This window comes from Enhydra lutris, unplaced genomic scaffold, assembly GCF_002288905.1.
Source record: "Enhydra lutris kenyoni isolate GAN:26980312 unplaced genomic scaffold, ASM228890v2 scaffoldscaffold95, whole genome shotgun sequence".
In the NCBI taxonomy this organism is placed as follows: Eukaryota; Metazoa; Chordata; class Mammalia; order Carnivora; family Mustelidae; genus Enhydra; species Enhydra lutris.
In genome coordinates, this window is record NW_019154179.1 from 1398603 (window position 1) to 1414647 (window position 16045).

Sequence of the window (16045 nt, forward strand, 5' to 3'; positions counted from 1 at the left end):
CCTTCTAAAGCCTCTTGCTTGTCTAGAAGTGTGGGATTTAGCACTACAATAGCTTTATCAGTCTCTTCTTCTAATCTCCCATTCTCAGTCCTCTAATCCTGCTCATTCCACCCTTTTTATCCTCAATGTAGATGAGGAGTTAGGAACCTAAAATCTATGTTGGTGACTTCCTTTGGAAATATTATATGGAAGACTATCTTACATTAAAACATGAGGTTTGTCATTTTAGGACTGCAAGCTGAAAGAGCCTAAAAACATATTTTTAACTCTGCTTCACAATTATTTTCTAATTTCCATCATGATTTCTTAAACTCTGACCCCTAAGTTATTTAGAAGTGTTTCTAAATTTCCAAATATATAATCTTTTATTTTTTTAAAAGAATTTATTTATTTGACAGAGATCACAAGTAGGCAGAGAGGCAGGCAGAGAGAGAGAGTGGAGGAAGCAGGCTTCCTGCTGAGCAGAGAGCCCGATGTAGGGCTCGATGTGGGGCTCAACCCCAGGACGCTGGGATCATGACCTGGGCCGAAGGCAGAGGCTTTAACCCACTGAGCCACCCAGGTGCCCCAATAATCTTTTAAAAATAATTTTAAAATGTTGACTTCTAACTTAATTCATGGTATCAGAGAACATGATCTGTATGAATCAGATTGCTGGAAAGCTGTTGAGAATTGCTTTATGACACAGATCATGGTCAATTTTTTTAATGTTCCCTATGTACTTGTGAAGATGTTTATTCTCTAACAATGGAATGAAGTAGTCTACGTATGTCTACTAGATCAAGACTGCTAATTGTGTGGCTCAATTCCACTTTTCTTCTTAGTCTTACAATTACTGTGAAGAATATTAAAAATTCCTACCATGTTTGTGGACTTATCATTTACCCCTTGAAATTCTGACAACTTTCATATATATATTTGGGACTGTTACTAGTGGTGGTAAGTAGAAAACTTTTTACCTCCCTGGCAACCTAAGACTTTTATCATTTATGTGGTTAATTTCTTTACACTTACTGCATTTTACATTAAAGCTTGTTTTGTCTGATGTTAATATTCTCAGCATTTCTATTAAGAACTTACACATTCCTTCAATATTCCATTTACATATACTCTGACACTTAATGAGAATACTCTGCTTAGTAAAGGTTATCTCTGCTCTTCTATTTCCAACAGAAATATCTCAAATACCTTAAAGTCTTCCACTATTATTACATTTTTAAAGTTATTTCTGTCCAGTGTTTTAATTGCCCTTTATTTTTTATATTCCTGAATTACATCATTGTTAAAGTTTTATACAGTCAATGGTTATTTTCATTTTTTAAGGCTTAATCAATCTTACATTTTTTTTTTCCTAGTTCAAAATCCTTAAAAAGGTCTTGTGAACCCATTGGTGTTATGTTTTTAGTTTTGTCTGAAAACATTCTTATTTTGCTCTTATTATAGTTCAGCTGATTATAAAATTTTAGGTTGGTAGTTATTTTCTATGATAGTTATTTTCTTTGCACTTGGAAGTTACTATCCAAGTTCTTCTGACTTTCCTGTTACTATTAACCATTATCAGTTAACTTTTACCAGTTAAATTGTTATTCTATTCTACTGTCTTAGAAATCTGTCTTAGAAAATGGCTGCTTTCAAGATTCTTTGTTGCTTCTGTAATTTTACTTCAACATGTCTAAATATTGATATATATTATTATATATTGCTATTATTTTAAATGATTTTATTATTTATTATTATTTTTTTATTTTTTGTATTATACTTAAGTCATTATGATTTCTGAACCTGAGATTTCAGGTATCATTTCTTTCAACATTTTTACCCTCAGTGTCTCTATTCATTATTTCTGGAAATTCAATTCTACCCTCCATTTCTCTTAACCTTTCTTTTATATTTTCCATCCACTTGACTTTCTGCTCTCATTTGGAGTTATTTCTTTAGATATTTCAGTTTATGAATTCTCTGTTAGGGTGTATTTAATCTGCTGTTTAACTTACCATAGAGTTTTTAATTTCAATAATTAAGGTTTTCTTTTCCAGAAGTTCTGGTTCTTTTAACAAATCTATTTGCTGCTTTCTGACAGTGTCTTTCTTTCTCATATTTTCAGTTCCACTTAAAAAAAAAAATCAGTAAATATTTAACCACACACAAACAATTTTATCTAATACTTCTGTTAACAGAAATCACTAAGAGTCTATTTCTCTTGCATGTTTACCCTGCTTGCTTTTGTTCACGGTGGCTTGTTTTAAGCAATTTCTTTTTCTTTTTACAGTTTGGGAATTATGAATTGTTTGGGATTTATTTCTGGAAACTTTGGGGAATCTTTGTTTTAACATGTTTTCCTTTAGAGAAGATGAGCTTGCTTCCTTCTTCCAACCTGGATGCAATTAATCTGACACTATATTATGTTATTATCTTGGCTTGGGGTTTCCCAGATCATACAGAATATGTGAACTCAAATCCCAAGTCCATTTGAGGATATGGTAGTGGTTTCAAAATGTTAAAGGAAATTGACACATATACATACATACACATAATACACACACACAATACATACACACACAGGCACAACCTGTCCATAGAGCCCAAGCCACACCAGACAAAGTCTCTCTTCTTCATCCTCCCCCTTTTCTGCTTTCCAGATTTTTATCTACCCAGTAATTTCACTGAGGGTTTTGCCTTTCAGGATTTCTGATTTCAGATGAGGGTCTCAGTTCTAATTTGTGACCTTGTAAGAGCTTAATACCATGTCTTCTCTCCCCATAAGACAGACAAAACTCAGACCTTTCTGTAACTGAGATGGACAAATACCTCTAGTACAGTAGTAGAAGGTTAGTAAGCTGTTTTCAGGTCTCTCCTTATTTTTGGCCTGTGAGTATTTTAACTTTTTTTTTTTTTTTTTTGCTTAGCGATACATTTTGGATATTTTTATAATAGCATTTCAACCTGCAGATCTTGGTGTTTTGTTGCAGGATTTTTAGGCTTATAATATGACATGAGATGGAATATTACAAGAAGTAGAATCATAGGTTTTAATTTTTCAAATTTAAAAATATCTTCTATGAAATAATATTTTTATACATCTATCACATTGGACTGAGAATGAGAAATCGTATTCTAATCCTGGTTTTGTTATTTTCTATTTGTGACCTTGGGAAAATAAGCTAATATTTCTCAAACTATCTTAATTATCTTTAGAGCACTGGATTGAGGACCTCTGAGATTTCTTCAAGTTTTAATGTTCAGTGAGTCTGTGAAGTAAAAATAGCATTGATGAAGGTTCAAGATGCAATAATCACACAGTCCTAGCACTAAACTGCCATTCACTATATATCTTTCACTACACTTGGCTCAAGCTTTAAACAGTCCTTTTGTTGACCCTTCTTGGTTTGTTTTTTAACTGTAGTAAACACACACACACACAGACACAATTTACCTTCTTAATTATTTTTAAGTGTACAGTTCAGAAATGTTAAATATATTCATACTGTTGAATAATGCTGCCTTTTAAACTATAGATTGATAAAGGACACATCTATTTCTACCATGTCTACCTTGCTCTTACTCATCTATTCTTCCTTTCTTTCCCTTGACACAGTGGCTGGTACATTTTATCAAGGGAGAAATGCTACAACCTAAAATTATCTAACTAAGAAGTTTTCAAAGTTCAAAGTTTTCATATTGCTATGATCTGAATGTTCGTGTCCTCTCAAAATTAATATGCTGAAATCCTAGTGTCCAAAGTGATGACATACACACATGTGGAGCCCTCATGAACAGAATTAGTGTTCTTAAAGACATACCACAGAGTTCTCTAGTCCCTTGCACTGTATGAGGACACATCAAGAAGGTGCCAGCTATGAATCAGGAAGAGGGGTCTCACCAGATCACAACCATGCTGATGCCTTGATCTTGGATTTCCCAGCCCCCAGAACTATGAGAAAGATTACTGTTGTTTATAAATTACCCATTCTGTGGTATTATTATAGAAGCCCAAATGAACTGAAATGCATACCTATTTTTTTTCTTGAGCTTTCCTGCTGAATTAACACACAACTTTGGAGGTCTATGAACCACATATAGATATATATTTGATTTTTGCAGTGCATACACAAAAAAATTTCTTTGGTAAAATATAAGAATCATTTTTCTCAAGGGTCTCTTTGATATTTAAGTAATATTCTTTGAAATGTCTATGCTATCATCCTCTGTGTTTCTTGTCTTTTTGTAGTTTTAATAATTTAATTTTGCTAGCTTCTCTTTTGCCAATGGTTTTGCACATGTTCTAGTTACCCAAGATCATTTATATTGACTTTAGGAATTCCCAAATATTTTGCAAGATTTTCAATTTCACTTTGCAGTGACTAGCATTACAGTATTACCACATCAGCACCTAGACAAGGATGTCCTTGCAATAATAGCCTTAGACAAAAGATACTGTTAAGTGGGGGTAAGGAATGTTTAAGGATATCTAATTTTGTGAGTCATCTAATTCACTAAAACATATTTTTATGTCATGATTTTTTCTGCTTCACTATGCATCATAAACATGGTGGTGAGGTTAATCAATACTCAGAAATTGAGGCTTCCTCCTCCTCTGTTAGTCATAAGAGTATTCCTTCAACCAGATGACCTCTTTCATTTAAATAAAATTTACTTCTGATTTTGTTTTATCACTTCTATTTAGATGTCAGCCCTTAAAGATCAAGGTCTTGGGGTGCCTGGGTGGTTCAGTCAGTTAAGCATCTGCTTTAGGCGCAGGTCATGATTCCAGGTTCTGGGATCAAGCCTGTGCCAGGTTCCCTGCTAAGTGGGGAGCCTGCTTCTTCCTCTCCTTCTGTCCCCTACCTCATGCTCACTCTCTTAAACAAAAACAAAAACAAAAAACAAACAAACAAACAAAACTTTAAAAAAATAAAAATCAAGGTCTTAAATTAGACCTCTGGAAAAATAAGACAGTATTACAGAACTAGTTATTTTAGTGTGTGTGGGGGGAAATAATCAAACCTTTCTGGTAGTTGTAAAAAAGTAAGCTTGGTTGAAATTTCCAACTGCCATTAATTTTGGAGACAATGTGAAAAGAGTTTATGTAAAACAGATATATTTCATCAATTCCAAGAAGCAGATTTTTTCTCCCATACATTTAAAAATTTCCTGTATCAGGATGCATGTTAAAAATCAGAAGTTGCAATTTATATAATGAGCAGTTTTTCCTTTTTTTCAGTTGTACCTAAATAATATGCCAAACAATCTATGGTGTTTTAAGTTAGAATGTAGTCTAAAATTCTAATCTAAGTAATAATGTACTATCAACTAGCCAAAATATTAAAAAATGAAGCAATGGTTATATAGAATGCAACTTTCAAGTGGATGCATTCCATTGATAACAACAGTAATAGCAATCCACATATTTCTTCCTAGAACCAGGTACTGTTTTAGATGTTTTACTTAACCTATTTAATTCTTACAACAACACTTTTTTTATGTAGGTTACTGTTACTTGCCTCTTTGTTGTCATGGTTGAGGACACTGAAGCAATGAGGTTAAATGACATAACCTCTCAACCATGTGTGAGGGCCAACATCGCACACATAGTGAGTGAATTAGATGTTTTTCTTAGATACGGAGTTTCTACCTGTTGGTAAACAGAAACAAGTACTATTCTAGACAAAGGATTTTATGAAAGCACACTGCTAATTGTTCGTTTCTCTCAAAGAATAGATACCCATTGGAAGCAAACAGACATAGTTTTCCTCATTTAGACCAGCTGGTAGGTTGAATAAGCCCCTAAAGATATTCACATCCTAATCCTTGGAACCCATGAATATATTACTTTACCTGGCAAAGGGACTTTGCTGATATAATTGAGGGTACAGACCTTCAAATGGGAAGGTTATCCTGGATTATTCAAGTAGACCCAATCTGGTAAGATCAAAGAATCCTACCCAGCTGCAATCTGAGGAAGATGTGACTACGGAAGTCTCAGAGAGAGGCAAGGCTGGCTTTGAAGACAGAGGGAAGGTGGCCATGAGCCAAGGAATATGTAGAAAGGCAAGGAAATGGATTCTGCTGGAGAGCCTTCAGAAAAGAATGTAGCCCAGCTGATTCCTTGGTTTTAGCCTAATGAGACCCACGTAAGAATTCGGACTTACAGAACTGTGCGATAATAAATTTGTGTTAACCCTAATACTTTTGTGTTCTAAGCCATTAAAATTTGTGGTAATTTGTTACAGCAGCAATAGGAAACCAGTACAAGCCCGTTCAAGCAATCCAGTTCAATGAAATATCCCACAGTACATGAAAACATTTCAACAAGTGCAGAAACCATTTTTGGATGAATCAACATATGAGGCCTGGCGAAGTATTAGATAAGTAGTGTCTATTAAGTTGTGAGTAGTGTGTTGTTCTGATGATGCTTGAACAAAAACAGCCCGACCGCCTGCATAGTGTTTTCCCGTAATGTCACACAAACCACTGTTAACCGTAGATGGTACACGGAAAAACACTTTAAATTTTCGTAGTATTTTTACCTTTATCTTCCATTTATGACACGTATTGCTGGTTTGCAGGAGTCGTTTTTGACTATATTTTAGTGTGTGACCACTAAGTTTCCTCAGCCACCCGTTGAGTGTCGTGAAGCGCTGGCTTCCGGGTGGGTGTCCCACCCCCGCTGAGACAGCGCTCCAGGAGGGAGTCACTGGACTCAAGTTCCTGGGCAGGCGCTACACGAGGGACGCGAGAAGTACCAAATATAAACCAGCAGGCCGCGAGCCCACGGGTATCCTCGCGCCTCCACGTTGTCTCCAGTATCGGCACCAGGCAGGCCGGCGACATCAAACTTCGCGACATTTGCAAGTGCCGCGGACCTTTGTGTTAGGGGTATCTGGGGCAAAGATGGCAGGAACACGACTCCGCCCATGTGAACCAAGATTTTGTTATCGCGAGATCGCAATGACAGTTCAGGCGGCCGATCTCGCGGGATTTTCCGAGACAGGGCTGAAAGTTGCAGGGAAGGTAGGGGTAGGGTCTGCTCTGAAAGAGAGGGTAAGGGGTCCGTCCATTTGCCGGCTTGCTTCCTACCCTGGCGGATCGCGGGATGACTAGGTGAGCACCGCCTTGCCAGTCTCCACAGCGCTCTCCAGCTCTGCCGCTGCCTGAGACGCCGCCTCCCTTCTCCCTGGATCCTCTCGGGCTCCACCTGGGTTCCCCTCGGCCGCTGGCGTCGCGCTTCAGGGGGGCGATGTACGCAGGGCTGCAGGAAGTGGCGTTGGCCTCAGTCTTCCCGCCCGCCTCGTCCTCCAGGTCCTCGGCCGCCTGTCGAGTGTCGTACGCAGCCAGGCTGCCCGGCCCCTCCCCCTGGCCAGATGGATCCCTCTGCCCCCAAGCCTCGCGCGGAAACCGCCGGCAAAGGTACAAGCTCGGTGCTCGCCTGTCAGCCCAGGGAGATGTCTACTACGCTGGGTTGGACCCATTCCTGCCAGTTCCCTTGGGGTTGGGGTTTTACCTTGTGGGCTCTTCTGAATGACAGCTGGAGTCTGGCGCAAGTTCTTTGGGATTCAATGTTGAGAACTTGGATTCTGGAGTCAGACTGGATCTAGTGCTGGCTCTGACAGTTACTTGCTGAGACACTGGGCAGTTTCCTCATCTGTAAAACTGAGACCATTGTTGAGTTCTTGTGATTACGAAATGTGACGGTGGATGCAAAGCACTTATGTGACCCAGCTTCTGGTCCATATTAAGCCCTCACTAAATGTGTAGTATGTTTATTCTTTATCCTTCTATGCCCCAGTTCTTAGCGAATGGTAGAAGTTTGTTGTTACATAGGTGAATAAAGGTTGAGATACTCAGTTCACATTATTTGATGGCACAAAGACCTTAGCATATCATGTCCTGAATCAGGGCCTTACAGTCAACCTTTATTGGGTCCTCAAGACGGTGTTTAAGGACTGTGTGGTTTTCTAACACAAGTCAAGTGGAATGCCTTCTTGCCCCCAAATGAATAGCTTTCATTATTAAAAGTGATATAATAAAAATTCTCAGATATTGAGTGCTTGTTCTGTGTGCAGAAATATGCTGCTTGTTTATCTCCATGCTTTCCTTTGAGGAAGGTATCTATCTCATTAAATAGATGAAGAATTCAGGGCTAAAATTTAGAGAAGTCATGTAATAAGACTCAACTCTGAAGGCTAGGAATTGATGACACTCTAACTCAGGGATCACGAATATAACTACCCACAGAAGGCTGGCAGGTGAAATAAGTAGTGAAGCTGCTGAGTGGGGATTGTAGTGGCTGTGGTGCTCAGACCTCAGTTAAAAGGAAGAGAGACTACTCAGTTCCCGGGACTTGTTTATTCCTGTGTGCATGGTACAGTAATGTAGCTATAAGGTCAGATAGCTTGGTTCAAATCCTGGATCTGCCATTTGTAACCATGGGCAAGCTGGTTAACCTTTCTCTGTTTCACCATTTGTTTTGTTTTGTTTTTTAAAGATTTTATTTATTTATTTATTTGACGGACAGGTCACAAGTAGGCAGAGAGGCGGCAGAGAGAGAGGAAGGGAAGCAGGCTCCCCGCTGAGCAGAGAGCCCGACATGGGGCTCCATCCCAGGACCCTGACATCATGACCTGAAGGCAGAGGCTTTAACCCACTGAGCCACCCAGGCCCCCTGTTTCACCATTTGTAAAACGGACCTAATAATATTACATGAAGTCATGAAAGGATGGTGGCAAGGCTTACATGAAATAAAGCACATGCCTGGCACACATAAGTCTTCAAATATTAGCTCTGTGTAAATATTTGTTAGTTCAAGTATTTGAGTTTCAAACATTGTTCTAGGTGCCCAGGATATAGGAGTGAACAAAGTAAGTCCTTGCTCTAGGGAGCTAAGTTGAGATAAACAGTAACAGATATTTCATATTTTTCTTTGAAAATGGAATTAAGCAGGGTAAAGGAAGAGTGGCAGGGAGTGCTATTTTAGACTGAGTGGTCAGAGAAAACACCTCTGAGAAGATACCATTGGAGCAGAGACCTGAATAAAGTGCAAGGATCAGTCATTTGGGTGTTTAGGGAGAGTGTTGATGGAAGGAATAGAAAACTCAGGGACCCTGAGGTGGAAGCATGCTTGCCATGGTTGACCAATAGCAAGGAAGCCAGTCTGGAATGAAGGAGGAAAGGAAGTGACTGACGTTAAAGAGGACCTGCCATTCAACCCCATAGGAAATCCTCCCAATTTAAGATATTTGTTCTAGAATTAGATACAGAGAGATTCCAGCCTTTGCTCAAACTTAACTGAATCTCTTTGGTTCTAGAAATTATTCAAACTAAGGAACCAAATTTCCAGAATTGTTGGGTGAAGCCCATAGGGCTTTTCCACATGCTGTGTGCTTAGAGATCCTCTTCTTAGATCTTCTTCCCCTTTAAATTACGTTTCTTCAATACTTTTTTTTCATAGTACTCTGTTCTTATCTTCTGAAGCACTTATTACAATTTTGTGTTTGTTAAATTTTTAGTATCTGTCTCCCTCACTAGGTATCTAGGATCTGTGAGATAAAGGATGTGTGTTTGTTAATAAATTCAGCACATTTATTGAGTGCCTATCGAGTGCTGATGCTGGGGATAAAACTTGAAAAATACAGACATTTTTCTGGAAAGGAAATTACTCTCTAGTGGGAAAGACAGATAAAAACAAACATAGTCATTAAACATTGTGATATGAGTTATGGAGGCAGTAAAATACTGAGATACAGAATAAAAGGGCACCCTACTTTAAATAAGGTGAGAAGATGACAAAAACAGCTGAGAGAAGACTTGCTTAGCATGTTTGAGTACAGGGGAAAAGTGAGATTGAGTTGGAGAGGTAAGTATTGGCAGATCATGCTGGGACTTAAAGGCCATAATAAGGAGTTTATACTTTATTCTTTATGTAATAATAACTATTGAAAAGTTTTACATTAAAGATTTACTAGTAATTTTTAATTTTTTGAAAAAGATTTATTTATTTTAAAGAGAGAGCAGGCAGGCAGGGGGAGGGGTAGAGAGAGGGGAAGAGAATCCTCAAGCAGATACCCCACTGAGCATGGAGCCTGACGCAAGGCTGGATCCCAGGACCCAGAGATCATGACCTGAGCTGAAATCAAGAGTTGGATGCATAACTGACTGAGCCCAGTAGGCACCCAGTAATTTATATTTTGAAATAGTACTGCTGCTATGTGTAAAATGGATTGTAGGGATGGCAGCAGAGAGAATGGTTAAGAGTTTATAGTGGTAATTTAGGAGAAAGCCATAGGTGGTATACTTTAGGGCAGAGAACAGCAAACTACGGGCCCGGGCCAAATTCAGCCTGATACTTATTGTAGATAAAGTTTTATTGGAACACAGCCATGCCCATTTGTTTATGTGTTCTCTGTCCCTTCTCTTGTGTTACAAGGGTAAGAGACTGTATAGCCTGCAAAACTAAAATAATAAATAGCTAAAATCTGACTCTTTGCAGAAAAAGTTTGCCAACAGTTGTTTTGGAAAGGTGGTAGCATAATGGAGGGAGAATGAGCAGGACTTTCTGATGGATTGGATGTAGGGAGGAATATAAAACGAGGAATAAGGGCTGGCTAAAGGTTTTCTATCGTGAAAAATTGGCTAGATGATGATGCCATTTAATGAGATTTGGAAAGACTAGTTCTGAGCAAGTTTTAATCATTATCATTTTTACATTGTTTTTTTTTCATTTTATACCTATTGTGGTACATACAATATTTGGTAGGTAAAAACATATATGTTGAATAATAACACATTAGTGACTTAAGTGTTTAAAAATTGGAAGGCATTTTCTGGATAGGCAAACAAATCATGTGAAACAGAAATAATGTATTAAGAATTGCTATAAGGGTTAATTCAGGTCCTAAGGCTCAAATGGTACGGTTATAAAAATAGGGCCCACTGATCTGTTATCCCTGTACAGTGGATCAAAGTTTTAGTTTCTTGTTAAAACTTTGTTTTTTAGAATTGTGTGACAGTTCTTGAACAGTTTGGATCCAATTAGCAATAATTGCGCCTCGGATAAACCTCATTGGCTATGATACTGCCACTGGGCAAAGCTAACAGTTTGGATCCAAAGATTAGAGTAGGAGAATAGATTTTTCTTGGCGTACTTCTAATTGTTATGCAAAATAACCTTACCAAAGTTAGTGGGAATAATGGTTTTACTTTTGAGGCACAACTGCTGAGAAATAGCACAATGAGTTATTTGTGCTTAAGATAGTATAGATACACTAGTCATATTATAATCACAAATGTTATAAAAACCTAATGAGGAATCATTGGAAAGATCCTAAGAAACTACCAGTGGTCACCTGATCTCAATAAGAAATATGTGAAAAAAATAATTCCTAGTATTCTTATATCTGTAGCCATATAACTCCTCTGTAATTCTTGCTATATGAAATTCCATATAGCAAATATTTTTATTTAATATCCTCTATTTGGTATCTTTTAATTATACTAGTTGTATGCTATAAGATTACTCCCCTTCCTATTCGTAGTGCTATATTTTCTGAATAGAAAATAAAACAGATAGGGTGCCCAGGTGGCTCAGTGGGTTAAGCTTCTGCCCTCAGCTCGGGTCATGATCCCAGGGTCCTGGGGTTCAGCCTTGCATCGGGCTCCCTGTTCAGTAGGGGGCCTGCTTGTCTCCCTCCCTCTGCTGCTCCCCTGCTTGTGCTTTTTTGCTCTCACTGTCAAATAAATTTAAAAAATCTTTAAAAAAAAATGAAAATAAAATAGAAAGCTATACAATTAAGCACTTAATAAATACATATAGAGAAAGGGGTCAGACTTTCCAAATAATAGAATATTAGCAGAAAGAGATCTTAGAATTCATTTCTTTTTTAAGAACTGCAACCCTTTAAAAACTGGAGGGGAAGAAGCTATGACAGAGCTGACACACGTTACTCTGTGGTTGAATTAGAGATTCCCTTGGTTAGTTGTATACAAATTCAAGAAACAGTTTAGAAGCAGCAATACTAAAAAAAAAATTTTTCAAGTTAAAAAAAATAGTAGCAGTATTGACAAGAAGGAACAGCTGTCTATAGAGAAAGGAGATAAAAGCAGACAGGAGAATCACAAAAGCATTGCTGTCTAGAGGATTTTAGCTTACTCATTATCAAGTCCCATTTACTACTACTCTACCATATCATGAATAATATACATAATGTTCATGAATCATCATGACTATCTAAATCAGTAGTTCTCAGCCGTGGCTGTGAATCAGAATGGCCCTTTGAATTCAACAATATCCACCAAACAAAGTAATAAAACCAGATGCCTATGGCCCGTAGCCACTGAACCACAATCAACAGAGATAGTGTCCAAGCATGAATGAGGAGATTATGACACACAGCCAGGGTGAGAACAACTGGAAGTAAATTATATATCCTTTATTCTGCTTATTATAGGAGAACATCTGACAATATGTTTTAGGAGAATATCTATACATGTTATAATTTATCTTGTTTCAGTAATTTGGAAAGGGTATTCATGTGAGATACATTTTTTTTTCTCGTTGCAGTAGATAAATGGGGGGTTACTTTATAAGTTAGATTTGGAAATTTTATTATCTTCTTTATTATTACAGACATATGGCATCCAGGAGAAAGATGTCTTGCCCCTTCTCCAGATAATGGGACACTTTGTGAAGCAAGCGTAAAATCTGTCACAGTGGATGAAAATGGGAAGTCCTTTGCTATCATCTTATATTCAGATTTTCAAGAAAGAAAAGTACCTCTTAAAAGACTTCAAGAAATAAAATCTGTTAAAGATTGCTCCAGGAATTTTATATTTGATGATGAAGATTTGGAAAAACCTTATTTCCCAGACCGAAAATTTCCATCATCTGCTGTTGCTTTTCCGTTATCTGAAGATGGGGACTCTATTCCTTATACTATTAATAGGTATTTGAGAGACTACCAAAGGGAAGGAGCCCAGTTTCTCTATGCACACTTCATTCAAGGAAAAGGATGTATTCTTGGTGATGACATGGGACTTGGAAAAACAGTACAGGTATTTCTTTTAATTACTTTACAATTAAAATTCATTAAAGTCATTTTATTATGTACATGAATGGATACCATATACAAATCTCTATTTGTACGCCCAACTCTTACAGTAGCTATTTTGTGTGTGTGTGTATGTGTGTTTTGCACCCACTGAACAGGAAAGTCCTCAAAATTAGGATGGTGTATAGTTATTATTTTATCCTCAGTACTTATTTAGTATCTGAAATATGTTATTCAGAATAATATTTTGGTATAACTTGGCTTGACTTTACCTTTGGTAATACTAGTACTAAGATATCAGGTATATTTAAAGTAGTTTAACTTTCTTAGCAATACTGTATGGAAGGAAAGTATTCTGCCATTTGTTAAGCTACATAGCATGGTTAAATTGATTTCTTGCGGGCATTTTGTGTATATTATTTAGGATTTGTCATATCAGAAGTTTCTTAATCTGGGATCCCTGAACCACTAGGAATTCTACTGATGGACTTCAGAGAGGTTTCCTATTTCCCTAAAATGTGTGCCAGAAGTCTTGAGAGGAAGTGCTAGTTATCTATTGCTGTATAAGAAATTACTCCAAACTTTAGCAGCTTACAACAGAATGCATTTATCATATTACAGTTTCTGTGGGTCAGAAATCCAGGTACAGATTAGCTGGGTCATCTGGCTCAGGCTCTCACAAGGCAGCAGTCCTCTCAAGGTTGGACTAGGGTGGATTCCCTTCCTGGCCACATGATTGTTGCTAAGATTCAGTTCCTTGTGGGATGATAGACTGAGGCCTCAGTTTCTCGTGAGCTATTTATTGGTGAAGGGCTCCCTTGGTTCCTTGCTGTAGGAGCCTCTTAATGGAGTTTCTTATAATATGGCAGCATACTTTCTCAGGGAGAGCAAGTGAGAGGGTAGGAGAGAGCACAAGTAAGAGGGAACTCATGGTCTTTTGTAACCTAATCACAGAAGAGACAGCCCTTCACTTTTGCCATATTTGCTTCTTTAGAAGCAAGTTTCTAGGGGCGCCTGGGTGGCTCAGTGGGTTAAAGCCTCTGCCTTCGGCTCAGGTCATGATCCCAGGGTTCTGGGATCGAGCCCCACATCGGGCTCTCTGCTCAGCAGGGAGACTGCTTCCTCCTCTCTCTCTGCCTGCCTCTCTGCCTACTTTGCGATCTCTATCTGTCAAATAAATAAATAAAATCTTTAAAAAAAAAAAGAAAGAAGAAGCAAGTTTCTAGGTTCAGCTCTTACTCAAAGGGGAAGATTAAACAGGGCTATGGATACCAATAGGTGGGGATTATTGGGAGCCCTGTCAGAAGCTGCTTATCACAAAGTTTTGTGATCTAAAAAGATTAGAGTTCAGAAACCAGGCTTTATACCATACAATCACTCTGGATTTTCAGGAGTGTTTGTCTAGTTTCTGATTACCTTCTGTGTTTCCTTCATTATAATTGAATTTAAGCCATTTTATTCTTCATGACACCTCAATTGTTAGTGGAACGCAAAGGTAAGTGAAAAACTAATTTTAACATTTAAAAATTGTCTAGGGGCGCCTGGGTGGCTCAGTGGGTTAAGGGTCATACTCTTGGTTTCTGCTCAGGTCATGATCTCAGGGTTGGGAGATTGAATCTCACATCAGGGCTCCCTGCCCAGAGTCTGCTTCGGATTCTCTTTCTCCATCTCCTCCTCTCTCTGCCCCTCTCCCTGCTCACCGGTGTGTGTGCTCTCACTCTCTCAAATAAATAAATAAAATCTTAAAAAAATAGTCGAGTAATGCAATTATATATAGGCTCTGATGTAAAAATCTAGAGTGAAACTTAGTCATTCAATAATCATGGTCTATCACCATTAGCCATACTGTTTGTCCCTTTAAGCCTAGGCAATGCACATAGTTCGAAGCTTGCACACTGAAGGTGCTAAATAATTGCTTATGGAGTAAATAAATTTACTTTCTCAGGAGAATAGGTGGCAAGAATATAGAAAGGAGCCTTTAGGAAACTATCATCTGTGACCAAGGTATATGGATGAATATTAGAGGAAAATAAATAACTATCTATAACTATAAATAACTGATATGACTATATTTACATATAGTTTTATTGTTTTTGCCTATGCTAGAATGTCCTCCCACCAATGCCTGCTAATCTGCAAAATCAGAAAAATCAGGGTGTTACAAAAAGTGACCTTTTTGGGAACTAGTTGGGAGTCTCCTCCCATCAAAACTACCAAATATAATTCAAATTCTTATGCATGTTGTAGGCTCAAATATAGCTTTCATCTCTGAAGTCCATGTATAAAATTATTCCCTTTATTTTGTGTTGTTTTTTTTAAAGTGATTTTACTGCACAATTTTATATTACCTGACACACTGAAATCCTTGGAACACTGTTAATTGTGTTACGAATGTGCTTTGAAAGTCCTGAGAGCTTATCTTCCGAAGGTTAGGACATAGTTTCTACACTAGTTTTGATACTTGGCTGGATTTTTCTGATCCTTGGGGACCTACATCTCTAGTTATTATTCTTATAGCTCAGAGAATAAGTTCTACATAAATAGGGGGTTTGGGAGATCCATTTAAGGTGGAACTTCTATAAATAAGTGACTAAACCAATTAAAGAAATGTGGACATGGGACACCTGGGTGGCTCAGTTGGTTAAGCGGCTGCCTTTGGCTCAGGTCATGATCCCAGCGTCCTGGGATCGAGTCCCGCATCGGGATCCTTGCTTGTCAGGGAACCTGCTTCTCCCTCTGCCTCTGCCTGCCATTCTGTCTGCCTGCGCTCACTCTCTCTCCCTCTCTCTCTCTGACAAATAAATAAATAAAGTCTTTAAAAAAAAAAAAAAAAAAGAAATGTGGACAATAGTTAATAAGTTTAGTAGAATTTCAAAATACAGTAGAATAAGGTAAAAATGGTCTATGAAAATTTACTTTTGGCATTTATTACCATTGGCATTTACCATTTGGACTGTAGTATAATCTTTTTTTTTTTTTTTAAAGATTTTATTTATTTATTT

General features: G+C 37.8%; 1 protein-coding gene across 1 annotated transcript in view; it reads left to right on the plus strand.

The window, feature by feature from the left end:
* Nucleotides 1-7134: 7134 nt before the first annotated feature.
* Nucleotides 7135-16045, plus strand: part of LOC111139085 (ERCC excision repair 6 like 2) — a 123148-nt gene continuing 114237 nt past the window's right edge. Inside the window, exons 1-2 of the mRNA XM_022491222.1 lie at nt 7135-7407; nt 12623-13047. Coding sequence (XP_022346930.1) covers nt 7362-7407; nt 12623-13047 — 471 coding nt within the window. The 5' untranslated portion in view covers nt 7135-7361. The remainder of the gene's footprint in view (nt 7408-12622; nt 13048-16045) is intronic.